This window comes from Portunus trituberculatus, chromosome 41, assembly GCF_017591435.1.
Source record: "Portunus trituberculatus isolate SZX2019 chromosome 41, ASM1759143v1, whole genome shotgun sequence".
In the NCBI taxonomy this organism is placed as follows: Eukaryota; Metazoa; Arthropoda; class Malacostraca; order Decapoda; family Portunidae; genus Portunus; species Portunus trituberculatus.
Genome location: NC_059295.1, coordinates 20,553,441 through 20,573,440, shown reverse-complemented (window position 1 = coordinate 20,573,440; position 20,000 = coordinate 20,553,441). Strand labels below are relative to the sequence as shown.

The window sequence follows — 20,000 nt, the reverse complement described above, 5'->3', positions numbered from 1 at the left end:
ATGACGCGTTTCCATATTCATTCTGCTTAGTATTTGGTGATTTTATACAGCTTCAGAAACTTATGTAGGGATTAAAATAGTGAAGACTCTGGCCATTAATCTTCTGACCTCCATAGACAGTTCATAACGTAAATAGAATCGTCTAATCGTACCCAAAACTCATGGTAAAAAAAAACGTTCCAGTACTGAAGGAGTTAAACATTAGGTGTCTTTATCTCGACTACTTTTAAAAGGCTCTAAACAAAGGCATCCATTTTTTCTTTTTAATCGTACAATTTATGAGAGATTTGGGAGTTAAAGTAGCAAAAGAAGTCCAGAGAGAGAGAGAGAGAGAGAGAGAGAGAGAGAGAGAGAGAGAGAGAGAGATTATTTAGCACTGAGAGTTGTGAAAGCGTGAGGATAACAATTAACACTTCCTTCACTAACGGTGGACAGGAAGGAGGAAGAGATGGAGGGAAGAGTGTGGGAGAATGTGGGGAGAGAATTCCCAAGTGGGTGTGTGAGACCATGAACAAAGCTGCTGCTCCTCAGACTATCAAGGGTGAGAGAGCAGGGGATGGGAGAGTGTGGGGGAGGGAAGGAGGTGAGGGAGGAAAGGAGGTGGGAGAGGAAAGGAAAGTGGCGAAGAGGAAGATAGGGTAATACACTTCGGATCTGCCATAGTGCTCTCTCTCTCTCTCTCTCTCTCTCTCTCTCATACACAAGCCTATGAATAGAAACGTAAGCAGTACAGTGTGTGTGTGTGTGTGTGTGCGTGTGTGTGTGTGTGTGTGTGTGTGTGTGTGTGTGTGTGTGTGTGTGTGTGTGGGCGATCGCTTTTCACTATTGACTGACAGAATTGTTTTTCTCTTTCAGTCCGCTGTGTCTGTTGTTTTTCTTCGTGGTGGTGGTGGTGGTGGTGGTGGTGGTGGTGGTGGCGGTGGTGATGGTGGTAGTAGTAGTAGTAGTAGTAGTAGTAGTAGTAATAGTAGTAGTAGTAGTAGTAGCATTAGTAGAAGCTGTTGTTGTTGTTGTTGTTGTTGCTTGTCAAGATATAAATACTTTTTTTTTTTCTGGTCAGACGTTTATTTAACAAGAATATTTGACATTTATTTGACAGCTTCGTAAGTTTATTCATTTTATTTTTCGTGTAGCTAGTCACTTGCTCCTTAACTTTTCCTCTTCTTGTTTCTCATTCTTTATCGTTTTTCCTTTTCAGGGGAAGGACAGGAGAAGCGTCACTCATAAGGATAATTTTATTCTACTCTCAGTTTGTTTTGATTTGTAGCGTAACATTTGGTCAACTTCGTACACACGGCAAAGAACTACAATTTCTATTTTTACAAGTACTATGTATAATGGAAACAATCTTGCGTTCTCTCTCTCTCTCTCTCTCTCTCGCTGGGTGGCACCGGCTGTTGTGGCACTTTATGGCCACGAGTGAGGGCCATTTCCAGCCCCTCTCCCCTCCATAAACCTTCCTCCCCTCCCCTCTCCACTTCTCTTCTCTCCCCAATTTACCTTTCTCTGCTCCCTTCATGTTTACCTCGCCGTACTTTCCCTTCTCTCTTCCCCTCCTGTTAATAAATTCTCCTCTACAGCTTCACCTTTCTCATCTCCTTCCCCTACATTTCTATCTCTTCAACATCTATCTCTTTCTTTCTCTTTCTCTTTCTCCAGTCTTCCCATTTTCCTTTTCTATTTCTTCCTGTCTTACTCTCCTCTACATTTTACCTTTCTCATTTCTCTTTTGTATTCTCTCCTTCTTACATATGTTCTTCTCTTCCTACTTCCAATCATTCTTTTCCTATTTTCTGCCTCTTTTTTCTCAATTTTTACTTCTCTTCCTCTATTTCTTCCCTCCCTCCCCTACATTTCTATCTTCTCAACATTATCTTCTTTTTCTCTCTCTAATTTCTTCAACCATCCTTTTTCCTCTTCTATTTCCTCCTGGTGTTGTTAATTTCTCTTCCCTCTGTCTTATTCTCCTCTACATTTTTACCTTTTTCATCTCTTTTGTATTCTCTCCTTTCTTTCTTACCTCTTCCTTCTCTTCCTACTTCCAATCTTTCTTTTTCCTATTTCCTCTCAGTGTCTTAACGATTTTCTGCCTCTTTTTCCTCACTTTTCACTCCTCTTCCTCTCTTTCTTCCCTTCCTTCCTGCCCAATTTGTCCCTCTCCCCCCTCTTTGCTCTCAGGGTCAGAGTGGTCACGCCTGCCCACCACCACCACCACCACCACCACCTGTAACCACGTACCGAGAAATTTCTTCCAGACACTGCTAACGTTTTCCCAGCACCTCCCTAACGGATTATTGGAGGCTTGTTGTAGTAGTAGTAGTGGTGCTGGTGGTAGTAGTAATAGTAGTAATAGTAGTAGTAGGAGTAGGAGTGGTAATGGTGGTGGTAGTAGTATGAGTAGGAGCGGTGGTAGTAGTAGTAGTAGTAGTAGTAGTAGTAGTAGTAGTAGTAGTAGTAGTAGTGGTGGTGGTGGTAGTATTAGTAATGGTGGTGGTGGTGGTGGTAGGTAGTAACAATAGTAGTTTACATCTCATCTATCAATCACTATTTTATTTCGTAGTTGTTAATGACGCGACAAAGTTTAGTTTCTCGAAAAAAGTCAACTAGCAATAGTTCTTTATATCTTCCACCTACAAAGAATCTAAAATAAACATTAGAAGGTCTATTTATACCTATGTATGTATGTATGTATGTATGTATGTATACGTACATTACACCTACACTTATCCACACACTCACGAGATTCTGCGTAATGGATTTATCTACAATATATTGAAAGTTTCCGAAAGATGTCAAGTTTTGTCGAAAAGAGAGAGAGAGGGGAAAAAAAAAAATCTGAATTCAAGCAAAACTGACCGCAAGGCATGAGGTGTGTGTGTGTGTGTGTGTGTGTGTGTGTGTGTGTTTACAGTGTGAAAGTGTCCTGTGTGCGTTTCCCAGCGGGGTGGCGACCAGCCGCGGTCATGTTATCGAGAGAGAGAGAGAGAGAGAGAGAGAGAGAGAGAGAGAGAGAGAGAGAGAGAGAGAGAGAGAGAGAGAGAGAGAGAGAGAGAGAGAGAGAGAGAGAGAGAGAGAGAGAGAGAGAGAGAGAGAGAGAGAGAGAGAGAGAGAGAGAGAGAGAGAGAGAGAGAGAGAGAGAGAGAGAGAGAGAGAGAGAGAGAGAGAGAGAGAGAGAGAGAGAGAGAGAGAGAGAGAGAGAGAGAGAGAGAGAGAGAGAGAGAGAGAGAGAGAGAGAGAGAGAGAGTATATTCGAAAGACTTCTAAAAATGGCAAACGATACTATTATAAACAAACCTCTCTCTCTCTCTCTCTCTCTCTCTCTCTCTCTCTCTCTCTCAACACTCGGGCCTATGAAGTGATGCAGAACCTTCAAAGAAAAAGGAGGGAGGGAGGGAGGGAGGGAGAGAGGAGGCAAAGTGAGGGGAAGAGAGAGAGAGAGAGAGAAAGGAATGGAGGGATGCGTGGTGAAAGGAAGGCATAGAGAGAGGGAAGGGGAGTGAGGGAGAGTGAGAAAGAGGGACAGATGAGAAAGGGAGACGGAGGGAGAGGCAGAGGTGTAGAGAGAGAAGTGGATGAGGGAGAAAGAGGGGAAGGGAGATTATTTGGATGAGTAGAGGAAAGGAGAGAGGGAGAGGGAGGGAAGATACAAACGTGAAGAGCAAGTGTATGGTGGTGGTGGTGGTGGTGACGATGGTGGTGGTGGTGATGATACGCAGAGCTATCCTAACTTCGGCTCTTATCCTCAAACACTTCTGTGCTTTACCTCCACTATTTCAAAAGGCTCTACATAAATTGGCACGAGTTTTTTTTTTAAGTGTTTTTACGTTTCTAGAGGCAGAATGACAAGATTTCTGCATTATTAACTGGAGAAACGCTCTTGAAATTCCCGCTAGTCATCTCTGTGGTCGTGAAAAACAGTCGTGGTGAGAGAATAATGCGTTTCTAAATACGAACCTAAGTTTCTACCCATCAATCCCACACAAATTAAAAGAGAGAAAAAAAAAAACTAAGTGCCATAGATGAAAGAACAAACTTTATCTAATTAACTAAAAATACAACTAATGATAACCCTCATTCTTCCAACAACTTTTTTCATGTTTTTCTAAGCTTCTGTTAAGTACTTAATTTCTTCATCTTTTCACTCCCTGTCTTACTCTGTCCATATGCGGGTGCGAATACCAAGAAACCTCTGTTTATTTACTCGTTACTTTTACACTCACTGCGCTCTGTAATCCCGCGTCTTATCACGGAGATGAGAGGCAACGAGCAGCGCGTCGCCAACTAGAGCGAGTAGTTATGTCCTCAAAGGTTTCATCTGAACACTGGAGGGTAGCTCTGGTATTTCCTCCTCATGTCAAGCGGCCACCTCACACCACACGGGACACACCCAGGGACTTACTAACCCTCGCTACTCCTCATCAGATGGGCATGTAGAGTGACCGTGTGCTTGGGAACTAGAACACATAATTACGAAAAGACAAAAAAGTGATAGAAAGATAGAAAATAATGTGGTTCATGTGTCTGTAGTTTGCATGCATCACCTCTTTACTGTAGTTTATTTCACACGGATGGCAAGGTAAGAGTGCGGTAAGGTATCGACAAGACCTGATGTATCATTTTATTTTTTCTTAGTAAGGCTCGCCTGTTGCAGTGGTGAGAATGTGGTGAAATCGGCTGTTTTACTCCTAATGACACTTGCAGCCAGTGATCTCTCCCGCACCACAGCCTGCTCTCAAGGCTACCGAGTGAACGGCTTCATTGACTTTAATGACTGAAAGAAAAGCAATTTATTTTGGTACAGTACATAAAATTCACATGAAGCAGCAAGTGTCGTCTTCTCATTGTGAGCTGAAATGATAAGAAAACGCAACAAGTTCATCCTACAGTCAAGAGGCGCCTCACTTCACCTATAAACTCACCTGTTATTAAATCTTATTGCCATTACCGGTTAAAGAACTTTAAGCCAGAGTAAAAAGAGGAGTTTCACTTTACCTATAAACTATCCTGCTCTTAATTCTTATTGCCATTACCGGGTTAAAGAATTAAGAGAACACGAGAACTTTAAGCCAGAGTGAAAAGAGGCGCTTCCCTTTGCCTGCAAGCCCGCCTGCTGTTAACACTTACTCTACGCATTCATGAGGCGGCACAATTTTACTTACACACTTCAACTCTTTAATTACAAAAACTCTCCTCGACTTGTTCATCAGCGCCGCGAGCAGTGAGCGGCTCGTGGTGACGTCACCGCCACTTGCAGGATGCATCACGCGAGTTGGCCGAGAAAAAGAAGCTGAAATTAGCAACTCACGGCGTGCCCTTGGCGATGAGACGACGAGGCGACGAGACCAGGAGACGAAGAGACGAGGAGACGAGTACTCGCGGCGCGGCAGTGAAACGGGACACTGCTGGTGCTAGCAGGGTGGCCAGAGAGAGAGAGAGAGAGAGAGAGAGAGAGAGAGAGAGAGAGAGAGAGAGAGAGAGAGAGAGAGAGAGCATAAGTTCGAAAAAAAAGAAAGTAACATATCACTAAACTTTAAGAACCTGATCATGTAGAATAAGAAAAAAATCAACAACAACGACATGAGAGAGAGAGAGAGAGAGAGAGAGAGAGAGAGAGAGAGAGAGAGAGAGAGAGAGAGAGAGAGAGAGAGAGAGAGAGAGGACAAAACACTTACTAAGAAACTCACACGTGTAAGTAAATAACTAATCCTTTCATCCAGATTGAAAGCAGCAGGAAAAGATTTAGCTAATACATTCTTCTCTAAACACACAGTACATAAGGCAGACCATGGAGAGAATGCTATGTACTCACTAGAACCATCACCACCACCACCACCACCACCACCACCACCACCACCACCACCACTAGCCAGACCCCTTTCCCTCCCCTCCCCCACCCCATCAGTACTGAGTTATAAGCGTTGGCGCGGCGGAGACTCGAGGGGCTGATGTGATATTAGTGAAGTGGGTGCCAGTGATCTATTATTAATGTCCTCACACGTATTATGACAACGGCTTTATTGCCCATTGGCCGTGAAGCAGTGTGTGTGTGTGTGTGTGTGTGTGTGTGTGTGTGTGTGTGTGTGTGTGTGTATGTGATGCGAATATTCTTTACATACCCACCTACTCACACCCACCCACCCACCCACCCACTCACCACACACACACACACACACCCACACCCCCACACACACACACACACACACACATCATCATCATCTCAAGAGCCATGTAAACAATGATTATTTCTTAATTATTACTATTTTCTTGTCTTTCAACCACAAAAGTGTAAATCATGAGAAAAACCTGCCTAGAGAGAGAGAGAGAGAGAGAGAGAGAGAGAGAGAGAGAGAGAGAGAGAGAGAGAGAGAGATTCACCAAGTGGCCAAAACGATCGCCAAACTGATAAACTTTCTCTTTGTACGTGAATTCAAACGAACGAAAGAAGTTAAAGGCGTGAAGGTGAGGAGGAGGAGGAGGAGGAGGAGGAGGAGGAGGAGGAGGAGGAGGAATGAGGAAGAGGAGGAAAAGAAAACACGGGAACGAAAAGAGTGTGGCAAGAAAGCAATAAGAGAGGTCACGAGAGAAGAGAAGAAGGAAGGAAGGAAAGAAGGAAGGAAAGAGAGAGAGAGAGAGAGAGAGAGAGAGAGAGAGAGAGAGAGAGAGAGAGAGAGAGAGAGAGAGAGAGAGAGAGACACACACACACACACACACACACACACACACACACACACACACACACACACACTATGCAAGAGAGAAAATGTTAACACTACAGCATTTTCCCCACCAGTAACACCACACACTTCTTCTCGTGTTTATGTTCTGCCGCCAGAGGAGCCTTGAGTGTAGGCTTACGGCTCCTCTCCTTGGTGGGTGCATTATTAAGGTCACCACAGATACACCAACAATTTACTGTGCTCTGCTTGCGATAACAGACCGACTGCTGAAGGTCACTCGAACTGTATCAAGCGAATTGTGGGGAGAATGAAACTTGGTGAATAGAATGAAAAGAAAGATAGGTAGATTAGATAGTAAGATGGACTGATAGATAGGTAGGTGGATAGATAAGTAGAGGGTTTGATAGATAGATGATTGACTGATATTGGTAAGCGAAACTTTCCTTTTATGATTTGCTTGGTGAGTGTAAGCTTGATTAAGGAGCAGACTGTATATAATAAGTTTAAGTTTGTGAGAAGTTCTTGTTCAAAATACATGAACCGTAAAAGGGAGAGGAGGAGGAGGAGGAGGAGGACGAGGAGGAGGAGGAAGAAGAAGAAGAAGAAGAAGAAGAAGAAGAAGAAGAAGAAGAAGAAGAAGAAGAAGAAGAAGAAGAAGAAGAAGATAAAGAAGAAAAGGAGAAGGAAAAGAAGAAAAGGAAAGAAGAAGAAGAAGAAGAAGAAGAAGAAGAAGAAGAAGAAGAAGAAGAAGAAGAAGAAGAAGAAGAAGAAGAAGAAGATGAAGAAGAAGAAGAAGAAGAAGAAGAAGAAGAAGAAGAAAGAATCGGATTATGATAAGTGCATCAGAGTAACAATAATAATGATAATAATAATAATAATAATAATAATAATAATAATAATAATAATAATAATAATAATAATAAAAATAAAACAATAAAGGAAATACAAAACCGAGGTAAAAAAAATGTACTATGCTTCTCCATCTTCATTTTAGAGAGAGAGAGAGAGAGAGAGAGAGAGCGCTTTAAGGACAAGACAGAGGCATAATTAGTAATGTTATGGCGTCAGTTTGCAGTGACGTCATAAGCAGCACGTGAATCCCCGCCTAACATTTTCTTTGCTACCTCCTCCTCCTCCTCCTCCTCCTCCTCTGTGATCTAGTTCTCTTCTTCCCTGCTTTCTTTCCTACTCTCTCTCTCTCTCTCTCTCTCTCTCTCTGATACGCAGTAAGAAAAGACAAATAAATATATAAAACAAAACAATTACATAGCCAGAGGACAAGGTGAGAACCATTACAAGTCATTAGGGAAGGTAAAGCATCCAGGTGAGAACAATACATCAGGTAAGGCAGTTTCAACACATTTGTCCCCGAATTTTGACGAATTCTTTGTAAATCTTTAAGGGCACTAGCATTTGAAGTGGGCCTTTTTTTTTTTTTTATCTTTTGTTGCCCTCCCTGAATTTTGGCTAATTGTTCGTAAATCTTTAAGGTAACTGGCATTTGAAGTGGGCCTTTTTTTTAATCTTTTGTTGCCCTTGGTTGATTTCCTTCTAGCATAAAAGAAAAAGAAAAGAATAAAGATAACCAGGTGAGAACAAACAAGCATCGGGGCTAACAATTTCAAATATTCTAACATTTTATCAAGAGCATTTCATATAGTCTAATGGAAGTGACTGGGAGTTTTCAAGGGGATTTTTTTTTTATATTCCCGTGATTGTAGCGGTGATATAACAAAGGACATCCTCTTCATAGTATCTAAAAAAACATTCACTTGAGCTTAACTGATCCTTTGCTGTGGCCTTTGAAAACCGTCGTTATCAAAGAGACGTGTCACAATACGTACCCTGGTGACCTAACAGCGGCGTTCGTGACTCTCTCTCTCTCTCTCATTCTTCCTTCATTGAGTGACATTGAGGCTTCTCCCTTCACTGTGTAGCGTGACGTCTCCAATACCACGAGACCTTATAACTAACCGACTCTCTCTTGCTTTAGTCCATATTCTGAAACGCTTTGCTCTCTCACCATCACTGCTTTCCAAAGGCTCCAGTTGAAGATACTCGTGTTTTAAGAGTATTTTCATGGTTCTGGTGATAGATTGGCAAGATTTCTAGTTTATTAATAGGAAAAACTGTCTTGAAAATCCGGTTAGTCGTCTCTGTGGCCTTGCAAAATTATCTAGTGAGAGAGGAAGGCGTTTCTCAATATGGGCGTTATTCTCACCAGTCACGCCCTGCATCCTTTGACAACCAGGCCTGCATTCTCATATGTTCTCGATTGATTTGCGAAGTGTTATACGATTTGCAGGCAGAACTGTTGACGAAAAGACATGAGGGGGATGTGGAAGTAGGTGAAATTAAGACCATTGGATAATTTCAGCGGCATTCTCACACTTTCTAGAGTAATTTGCAACGGAAAGGAGAAGTGGTATACGAAACAGTAGTGAGATCGGGCGTACACGGAGGCAAAACTGCTGAGAAAAGGAGATACGAAGGACTTGTAAGCTTGTGACAGAAGGGAAAGATCGTAAACAAGACAGTAGCGATGTCAACCACATTTTGAAAGGCATGTGGACGATAATACTAATAAAAAAAAAAGACAAGAGGTGAAAGAGGCTGTTACCGTTTTCTCTACGATTTAATGAGGCTGGATAGAATAAAAAATAAACACGAGAGCACAACATATGCACGTTTAAGAGACAAAGGCAAAGAGGCAAGAGGCAAAGAGGCAAAGAGGGGGTGTGAGGAGTAAAGAGGAGTATGTGAGTAGGAGGTTACTAACGATGGATGTAATAGACAAGAGAAAAGAAAACCTAACCTAATCTAAACTAAGAAAAGTTTAGGAATGCAGTGAAAAGAAGATATGCTTGTAATGGAAGGCGTAGAAGACCAAAAGCAGTTGAGGAGAAGAAGAAGAAGAAGAAGAAGAAGAAGAAGAAGAAGAAGAAGAAGAAGAAGAAGAAGAAGAAGAAGAACCCAAAATACCTCCTTTAGCCCGTTTAAGCCCATTGTATACATGTTATGCTAGATATTAATAAAAGAAGAAGAAGAAGAACAACAACAACAACAACAACAACAACAACAACAACAACAACAACACTACCACTACGAAAGAAAACGAAGCAAAGGAAGGAGAAAGGAGAGAAAGGTAGAGCGGAAGAGAGGGAGAGAAGCTATGGAGGTAAAAACAAATCTTTGGAGAGGGAACCTAATGAAGGGCAGGAAAGAGAGGGAGAGACTGGCAGAGGAAATGAGGCGCAGGGAAAAAGGGAGGAGGAAGAGAGGAAAGGGAGGAGGGAAACTATGGAGGTGAAAGATACCTAGCTAATTGAGAGAGAGAGAGAGAGAGAGAGAGAGAGAGAGAGAGAGAGAGAGAGAGAGAGAGAGAGAGAGAGAGAGAGAGAGGGTGGAGAGAAGTAAATGGATTCCTAGAAAGACCAGAATAAGCTACGAAATGTGTAAAAGAAAGTAAATAAATAAAGAAATTGTTGAAGGAAGGACAGACAAAAATGATGAAAGGAAAGAGCAAGGAAAAGGAAGGAAGGAGAAGGAAAACGGGGGGAAAATAGAAGGAAGGAAAGAAGGAATGAAGGAAAAAAGAGAGGGAAGGAAGGAAGGAAGGAACATTACATTGAGGAGCTAAACGAGGGATGAATGGATGAATGTATAGGGAGAGGTAAGAAGAATGGAGGGAGGGAAGAAAGAATGGAGGAGAGAGGGAGGGAGAGAAAGAATGGAGGAGGGAGAGAAGATTGACACAAGAAGATGGAGGCAGCATGACGTGTAACTTAGGGGGACAAGTCACTCTCTCTCTCTCTCTCTCTCTCTCTCTCTCTCTAGGCCTACGCTCTCTTCAAACAACTACTTAATTCACGAGTCGCAGAAAGTTTGAAGAGGAGGAGGAGGAGGAGGAGGAGGAGGAGGAGGAGGAGGAGGAGGAGAGGAGGAGGAGGAGGAGGAGGAGGAGGAGGAGGAGGAGGAGTAAATATGGGTAGTAACTAAGTATATAAACAAAAAGAGGAAGAGAAGATGAAAAATAAATACGAGAAATAGAAAAAAAAGGACTTAAAGGAGGCAAGTGAAAAGAGAAGGAAGAGAAAGAGGAAGAGAAAAAGAAAAAGAAAAGAAAAGTAAGAGAGAGAGAAAAAAAAAGGATCTGAGTGAGGAGAATTAAGTACGAATATAAAGAATAACTAAATAAATATGTAAATAGAAAAAAAAAAAAAAAATTGAAACTAATATTGCATTACTACTTGAGAACTACACTTTTCAACAACAACAACAACAACAACAACAACAACAACAACAACAACTACCATAATAATAATAATAATAATAATAATAATAATAATAATAATAATAATAATAATAATAATAATAATAACAGCAATAAAGCAAAAAGGGAAGATAACAAACACACACACACACACACACACACACACACACACACACACACACACACACACACACACACACACACAAAGGAAGAACAAAGACCACCACCACCACCATTACCACCACCACATCACCACCACCATTACCACCACCACCACCATCACCACCACCACCACCACCAGGCCTTTTGGCTCACACATAGCTGTTTGAAGGGGAATGCACTGAGAGAAAAAGGACAGAACAGACCAGTGAGGAGGAGGAGGAGGAGGAGGAGGAGGAGGAGGAGAGGAGGAGGAGGAGGAGGAGGAGGAGATTAACTTAGATATTAACCATAATACTGTACTGCCATCCTTAGCTTTGAATTACACACACACACACACACACACACACACACACACGCGAATGGCAGGGCAGCTGTGTTATTTCAGGGCACAGCGGCGGCACTCATAACTGACCCCTGGCGCCGATCACTGATGATGGTGGTGGTGGTGGTGGTGGTGGTGGTGGTAATGATAATAATAATAATGATAACAGGGGTAATCAAAGTCATATATGGTACAAGGAAAGAATTTTATGAGGAAATGATGGTGATAATAAAGGAGGAGGAGGAGGAGGAGGAGGAGGAGGAGGAGGAGGAGGAGGAGGAACAACAACAACAGCAACTACAACAACAAAAAAAAAAAACCAGAGAACAAAAACAAGAGAAACGAGAGAGAAAAAAAAGGTGCAGAAGATGAAGAAGTAAAGATGAAGAAGAGGAAGAAAAAGAAGAAGAGGAAGAGGAAGAAGGAGGAGATAAATGAGAATAGGAGGAGGAGGAGGTGGCGACTACTAATATCAGGACTGACAAATGAGGTACCCTTACTCCTTCCCCCTTTCCCTTCCTCTTCCTCTTCCCCTTTCCCCCTTCTTCTTTTCTCTTCCCCTTACTCTTCTGTTGTCTTCCCTAGCCTTCTCCTTCTCGTCTCCTTCCCCTTTCTTTTTCTCCTTCCCCTTCTTCCCTTTCTCTTTCCTTTCTCTTCTCTTCTCCTTCTCTTCCTTTCCCTTCTTTCCTCTTTCTCCTTTCCTCCTCCTCCTTCTCCTTCTCTTCCCCTCTTCCCCTTCCCATTTCATCCCTACCCTTCTTCTCACTTCCTTTTCTCCTTCCCCTTCTTTCTCTTCTCCTTCCCTACTTCTTCTTCTCCTTTCCTCTCCCCTTGTTTTCCTTACCCTTTCTCTTCCCTTCTCCTTCTCCTCCTTTCATTTCCCCTTCCTCTTCCCTTTCTCTTCTTCTTCCCTTTTCTTCACCTTCTTCCCTCTCTTTCCCTTATCTTCCCTACTTTTCTCTTCTTCACTCACACCGTGCTAACGAGCGAGAGAGAGAGAGAGAGAGAGAGAGAGAGAGAGAGAGAGAGAGAGAGAGAGAGAGAGAGAGAGAGAGAGAGAGAGAGAGAGACAAACACATACACACCTGTCACTGCAGCTGTGTGTGTGTGTGTGTGTGTGTGTGTGTGTGTGTGATTAGCTCGTCTCCCTGAAGAAGCCAAGTATAAATAATCATTCTCTTCCTGACTCACTCTACCCTGGTTCAGTATGGCTGCCGAGGAGGAGGAGGAGGAGGAGGAGGAGGAGGAGGAGGAGGAGGAGGAGGAAGAGGAGGAAGGTAAGGAAGGAGTGGGAGTAATTCTCATAATAAACAAATCTTCATCATTATCCTTGTTATTTGCCGGATTTTTACTCCATTAATTTCAATTCTGCTTACATTCATCACTCTGAAAGCCGGCCCGTCATAGAGAGAGAGAGAGAGAGAGAGAGAGAGAGAGAGAGAGAGAGAGAGAGAGAGAGAGAGAGAGTGTGAGTGTGTGTATCTAACCATAGCTTACCAAAAAGTTCCTCTACAGTACCCATACATTATAAGCCTCCCCGTCCCCGTCCTCCTCCTCCTCCTCCTCCTCCTCTTCCTCCTCCTCCTTTACCTTCATTACGCAGTTACATCCTCCCGGTATGTGTCCTCATGACCCTCCTCTTTAATACCTCCTCTTGAAAACACTACGATTCTTCCTCTTCCCTTCCTTTGATTTCACCTCGACCTCCTCCTCCTCCTCCTCCTTCTCCTTCTAATCTTCCTTCTACTTTCTATCCATTTTCCAACTATGCATATTTCCGCCTTCAAGATAACTTTTATATTTGCTTTACTTTTTTTTCCCCTTTGCAGAGCCTCTTGTGATGTGACTAGCCCCTGTACACACTTACTAATACCTACTGTCATTACTGCAGCTCCTCGTCTGATTCACTAGCGCAGCCTTCACACTGGTGCACACATATTATTATCATTAACCCATTCAGTACCAGGACGTGTTTCCATATTCATTCTGCTTACTATTCGGTGATTTTTATATAGCTTCAAAAACTTGTGTGAGGGGTTTAGAATGGTGAAGACTCTGGCCATTAATCTTCTGACCTCCATAGACCCCTTCTAATGTAAATATAATGGTCTAATTTATGTACAAATCTCAATGTAAAAATGTGTCCCAGTACTGAATGGGTTAAACACTAGCTGTCTTTATCTTGACTTCTTTTAACAGGCTCTAAATAAAGGTATCGAGATTTTTTGAAGCAATTTTTTTTTTGTAGTCGTATAGGTTATAAGGGATTGGGGATTATTGAGAGGGAAAAACACCAATGAGAGTACTGTTGATGATCTCTGTGGACTTGTAATAAATAATCTTGATGCGAGCAGAGAACGTTGCATGCATAAGAAGTACTGTATTACCTATCATTGTTCTCAGGCTATACTCACACAGTTCAGTCAATGAGTCACTGCTGAGTATTCATGTATCACTGGCGACTCAAAACACTCCAGAAGAACGAAAAATAACACAAACACACACACACACACACACACACACACACACACACACACACACACACACACACACACACACACACACATAATAACTCATATAAACACAAGAGACACCAACAATGTGGAAAAAAAATACAAGAAACTCAAAACACTCCACCTGATTCACAACACTCAACATATCACTCCAAAAAACTATATTGAATTAACCCCTTCAATACTGGGACACATTTTTATCTTGAGATTTGTGTACGATTGGACCAATATATTGACATTAGGAAGGGTTTAAGGAGATCAGAAGTTTAATGGCCAGAGCTTTCACTATTCTAATCCCCTACATGAGTTTCTGAAGCTGTATATAATCACCAAATAGTAAGCAATATGGATAAGAAAACGGGTCAAGGTACTGAAGGGGTTAAAGTCACGAGGAATCCAAGTAAAAGCAATGCATAAATGAATCAAATACTTACGCAAAATAGGTAAAAATAACCCAGTAACAAAAAACACAGTGTCAGCAGATGTTTAGGGTTCATGAGGCAGATACATTTCTACCCTTGCCACGTATATCCCTCAGGAGACACTAAGACAGCATCCCTTTGTGCCGAGTTGTACGTGAAAATATTGACCAAGCCAGCTGTTCAACTGTAAGGAAGTAATACGAGACTATCGGTCGGTAAATAATAGCGTGTCATCACCTTGTTAAGAGTGAGATGTGGCTGTAGGACTGTTCATAGCTGTACTCTGCTCGTCTCCGTGCCCTTGGTTAAATAAAGCACGAAGAAAAAAAAAAAAAAAAAACTAAAATCATGAAAATGAATAAAAGAAACGCTTATGAATTCAGAGAGAGAGAGAGAGAGAGAGAGAGAGAGAGAGAGAGAGAGAGAGAGAATATCAACACTTCAAGCACTATAAACACCAGAGTGAATTATTACCGCCGTGCTTACTTCTTACTCTGTTCCACTTAAAAGGCACATCATTATTTACCTTTCCGTGGGCGTGTCTTGGGTCGCTGGGGGCGCGGGCGTGAGTCACAGGAGGGCACTGGTGACGGCCGCCCACGCTTGTGTCCTTTGTTAGGGGAGAAACATACGCCAAGGAAACACCAGCCCATTTTGAGGTGGGCGTGAAGTAGGTGGGTGGGAAACTACTGGTGGTGAATGTTGGGGGCGTGAGGGAAGGGTTGGCGTGGGCGAAATCTTGCTGCAACGTGTGTGTGTGTGTGTGTGTGTGTGTGTGTGTGTCAGGCTCTCGCCAAGCACGTCAGTTTCACCCGGAACAAGTCATCCACCACCACCACCATCACCATCTCCACCACCATCACCACTCCCATCATTATTGCCTTCAGCAACCCACTCATCTGTGTTCTGACGAGTCCTTCTCCATCACTGTCCTCTTCTCTTCACGGCGAGAAACTAAACTATCTTCTCGCAATAGTCAGTCGTCTGTGTCACTTTCTCTACAGTTTTGCGATCACACTGGACTATTTTCACTCAATAGTCAGACGTCGCTGCTGTTCTCGAGTGACTATCGTTATTCTGAGGCCTGACAGGGATGGGTGTGTGGGGTGTCGGGGAGAGAGGAAGCGGTAAAGGTGATGCTGATTGACTGGCTGGCTGGCGGCGAGTCACGACGAGCGATTGGTGGTAATGATGATCGGTTGGTTAGATGTGAAGCCAATGAAGCAATTTCAGACTTACATGATGAGTAAATGAGTTGATGGATAGATGGTTCTAACTTTAAGTGTGTGTGTGTGTGTGTGTGTGTGTGTGTGTGTGTGTGTGTGTGTGTGTGTGTGTGTGTGTGTGTGTGATCGTCCTCGCATGGGTTATGACTCTAGACACGAATAATGAATACACGTTCAGGAACCATGTATAGACAATTAATTCACTTTGAGAGAGATTGTAGAGATAAAAGAGACGCACTGTAAAATTTAATAGAGCGATTTGATAATATAAACGATGGTATAAGAGGAGGAGGAGAAGGAGGAGGAGAGGCGTAGGAGGAAGATAAGGCCACTGCCACTTTAGCGTCCTTGCCAGGCCATTCATGAGCGTCTTTTAAGGCTGTCACACTATCCGTCCTACATGAAATAGATTAACAAAGCCTCAGTACCTTCACCCCCTGCACTTCTCGTCTCTCCTTCACTAGCCTCTCCATAAACCTCTCTCCGGCACCTCCTCCTCCTCCTCCTCCTCCTTCAGATCCTTCACGCCTGCTCTTATCTTATCAACAGCAATACTCGTAAGAAAGCAGTGAAGATAGTGATGATGAGTTCTAAATTGTCTTCAAACTTTAGAAAAATATGATTATGAAATGGATAATTGTAGTTAGGCATGAAATCAAGCAAAAATGAGATCTAATAAGTAGTTACCTGATATAGTATAAGTCACTACGCATTAAAAAAAAAAAAAAGATAATGAACTGACAGTAATGTGGTGTTCCTCAAGGTAATAATGTCAGATTTGATATTATACCTCGCGGCGACAAGGTTTCAGCATCAGCCGTTTGTTTACATTGGGTGAAGGGCGCGGATAACATCTTTTTAGTGCCGCTCGGTAAACATACTCAAGCCAGTGAATAAATACTCGCCTCGATCCCAATGTAGTCCCTTATTCATAAAGCACACCATACGCAGGGCGGGGTGCTATCACAGGTCAAGCGTCGCGTCACATGTAACACCTTGAGCCTCGGGGAAACACGATTGACACACGCAGCTACCTTGATTCAAAGGGATTACAGATTTCACTGGATATGATACACATACTCCTACAGCCTGTCTCTACGCGCCACGTTGCCTGCCAGCCAAACATGACAACGATATTATAGTGTCCGCGAGTACTACCACGACCTATCTGCCAGCGTCTGTGACCGGGAGTCTCACCCAGACACCCACCACACAACAACCGCGCCGCCCGTGGGTAAACTGAGGGCGGGAGGGATGGTGAGTCTCGCTATGTCGGGTGGTTTGCAGGCTGCTCGTGACTCGTCAGTCATGCCAACGCACACATACCCATGCCCGCACCTCCCATGCAACACTCACGTTCTACTCCCGGTGACCACGCGCATCTTTACTGCATTAGCTGCTCATAAGCCATCTGCCGTGCACATGCATGCGTGCAGAATAAAGCCAAAGTAATGTTTATCTGCATCACTATCCGCTTGGCACCACTGAGCCGCGTGCCCGCTGCCGCCACGCAGGGAAACACGTCGTACTGCACCAGCCTCGCGTCACTGGGCCAAAGAACTTATTAATTTTGCAGGTGAGTAATGAGAAGCAGGTTTACCGTTACGGGGAAAAGCCAGTGAACACACGAAAACATTGGAAGCAACGCCATGCGACCTGCACTCAATCCACCTGCAGCCTAGATTCCCGCGCTTCACGACACCACTACCACAAATAGGTGCAAGGGTTGTATCTTCCTTGCAGCATCACCATTAATTAAGAGTTGCGTAAGGGAGGCATCACATGACAAGCCATCATTAGCGTGGTATTCATAGGTACTATTACTACACCATGAGATCTAATCCATGCTGCAATACGCAAGACACTTCACTAGGATCACTACTCACGTTCATGCGTCGCTCCCACAAGTATGCCATTCGTTGCCTGCGGCGTGAGCTAAACTATAACCGTGGTACACTCCTGCTGCTGTTCTGGATCAATGTGTAATTTTCTTAAGCTAGATTGCTAGAAAATGGCCTGAAATAGTTCCATATCATTTTCTCTTTAAATTTCTTTTTTATTTCAGGCAAAGAAAACAGCTGATATTTTTTCCTTTTCTTTCCTTAACACTTTCCCCCTTCCCGTGGTCTTCCTCTTATTTATATAAAGTAAACAAATAAATGAATAAATGAATAAATGAATAAGTAAGAAAATAAGAATGGAGTATAATAAAAAGAAGCAGAACCAAGAGCTAAATGACTGCACTCACAAAACATAACACTGCAGGTTAGAGAAAGATATATCAAACAACACCGGAGGGTGAATTGCAAAGCTTACCTTAGTGCCGTTGACTCGAGGATAAGGCTTGATACAGACTCCTTTGTTATGCAGTGGGATGTGATGGTGATGAGACAGAGGAGGAGGAGGAAGAATAGAAGGATAATGATAATGACGAGACATATAATAATGATACTGATAACGATGATAATAATGATAATAAAGAAATATCTTTTAGTTTTACAGTAATATTTATCCGTACTCTTTATTGCTAAACTATTAGTAATCCAGTAAATCTCTCTCTCTCTCTCTCTCTCTCTCTCTCTCTCTCTCTCTCTCTCTCAAGAACTATATGATGACTTAGATAAAAAAAAAACATAAGAATAAGAGAAAGTGTATAACATTCGCCTTGGTAAAGAAGTAATAGCAATAATAATAACACCACCAATAAACATATGCTCCACCTTCAGTTTACGTGTGATAATAAGAAGGCCGGGTGCTCTTGATAGAAAGAAAACGAGACTACCAGAGCAGAGAACGTGAGGTATACATGGGAAACTATTCTGGTTCTGTAGTGGGACACCCTTAGCTGCTGAAACTGCCGCTTCAGTACGTGTGTGTTGTGAATTGGTTTGGCGTGTATGTATGTACGTATGCATGTATGTATTTGCGTGCATGTATGTATGTACACCTAATGACAAATACTATGTAATTATGTAGAGATACGGCATGCAGACACATACATAAAGGAGAGAGAGAGAGAGAGAGAGAGAGAGAGAGAGAGAGAGAGAGAGAGAGAGAGAGAGAGAGAGAGAGAGAGAGAGAGAGAGAGAGAGAGAGAGAGAGAGAGAGAGAGAGAGAGAGAGAGAGAGAGAGAGAGAGAGAGAGAGAGAGAGAGAGAGAGCATTTGTAATTTTTTCCAATAACCCTTGGCATCAAACATCAACATTTTATCTATATAGATATTAATTCCAAGTTGATGACAGTTGACAATGAGTTTCAGATAGCAACTGATACTCATATTGGTGTTAACAAACTAGAAAGGTTGCAAAGATGATATATCTGATACAATAATAGTGCAACTACTACTACTACTACTACTACTACTACTACTACTACTACTACTACTACTACTACTACTACTACCACTGCTGCTACTACTACTACTACTACTACTGCTGCTACTACTACTACTACTACTACTACTACTACTACTACTACTACTACTACTACTACTACTATTACTATTATCATTACTACTACTACTACTACTACTACTGCTGCTGCTACTGTTACTGCAATTACTGTGTCCAAAAATGTGTGTGTGTGTGTGTGTGTATATATATATATATATATATATATATATATATATATATATATATATATATATATATATATATATATATATATATATATATATATATATATATATATATATATAACTCTACAAATCAGAGTGCACACACACTCCCACATACACACACACACACACACACACACACACACACACACACACACACACACACACACACGGCGCCACCCTCCGGCCCACAACACGTCAACAATGGGACCGCGAGGCACTTCCCCTTGGCACTCAGAGTGACGTGAAAGGCCCCTTATGGCGAGTGAGGCTGGGCACTCCTTCCTTCCTTCCCATCCTTCCTCCTCCTCCTCCTCTTTCTCCCCTTCTTCCTTACGGTCGCTTGCTACTCCTCCTCCTCCTCTTTCTTATGCTCACACCGCAACAATGCCTCACAGGAAGCACTACCTCCTCCTCCTCCTCCTCCTCCTCCTCCTCCTCCTCCTCCTCCTTCTCCTCCTCCTTCTCTTTCTCTTCATCCTCCTTTTCTTCCTCCTTCTTCTCTCCTCTTCCTCTACGTCATTTCCGGTGCCAGGTGGCTCCGTTTGGCACTTAAATGTCTGGTACCCATCACACACACACACACACACACACACACACACACACACACACACACACACACACACACACAGCACATCCATCACCTTAAGTACACACGGAGGCAGTACAACACGGGCTCGACGCACTGGTCTTGTGTGTTGCTGCTTGATAAATGCAACTGTGCAAGTACAAAGCTGACATGAAAAGTGCAGCTGCCATGTGTGATTTTTTTCTTTAATATGTTAGGGA

At 42.7% G+C, this 20,000-nt stretch overlaps 1 protein-coding gene across 11 annotated transcripts in view; it reads right to left on the bottom strand.

Moving 5' to 3' along the window:
* The window catches only part of LOC123516781 (glutamate receptor-interacting protein 2-like), a 136,082-nt gene that overhangs the window by 56,582 nt on the left and 59,500 nt on the right, over positions 1-20,000 (bottom strand). The window contains exons 1-2 of one of the 11 annotated variants that reach the window (XM_045276434.1): positions 16,952-16,974; positions 14,896-15,453 (exon numbers count right to left, since the gene is read on the bottom strand). The exons of 7 other annotated variants lie outside the window; for them this stretch is intronic. In XM_045276434.1, the coding sequence (XP_045132369.1) occupies positions 14,896-15,022 (127 nt within the window). In that variant the 5' untranslated portion in view covers positions 15,023-15,453; positions 16,952-16,974. Of the gene's footprint in view, positions 1-14,895; positions 15,454-16,792; positions 16,888-16,951; positions 16,975-20,000 lie in introns of those variants that run through there. 3 more of the 11 variants (XM_045276433.1, XM_045276432.1, XM_045276435.1) reach the window with 3 other exon arrangements.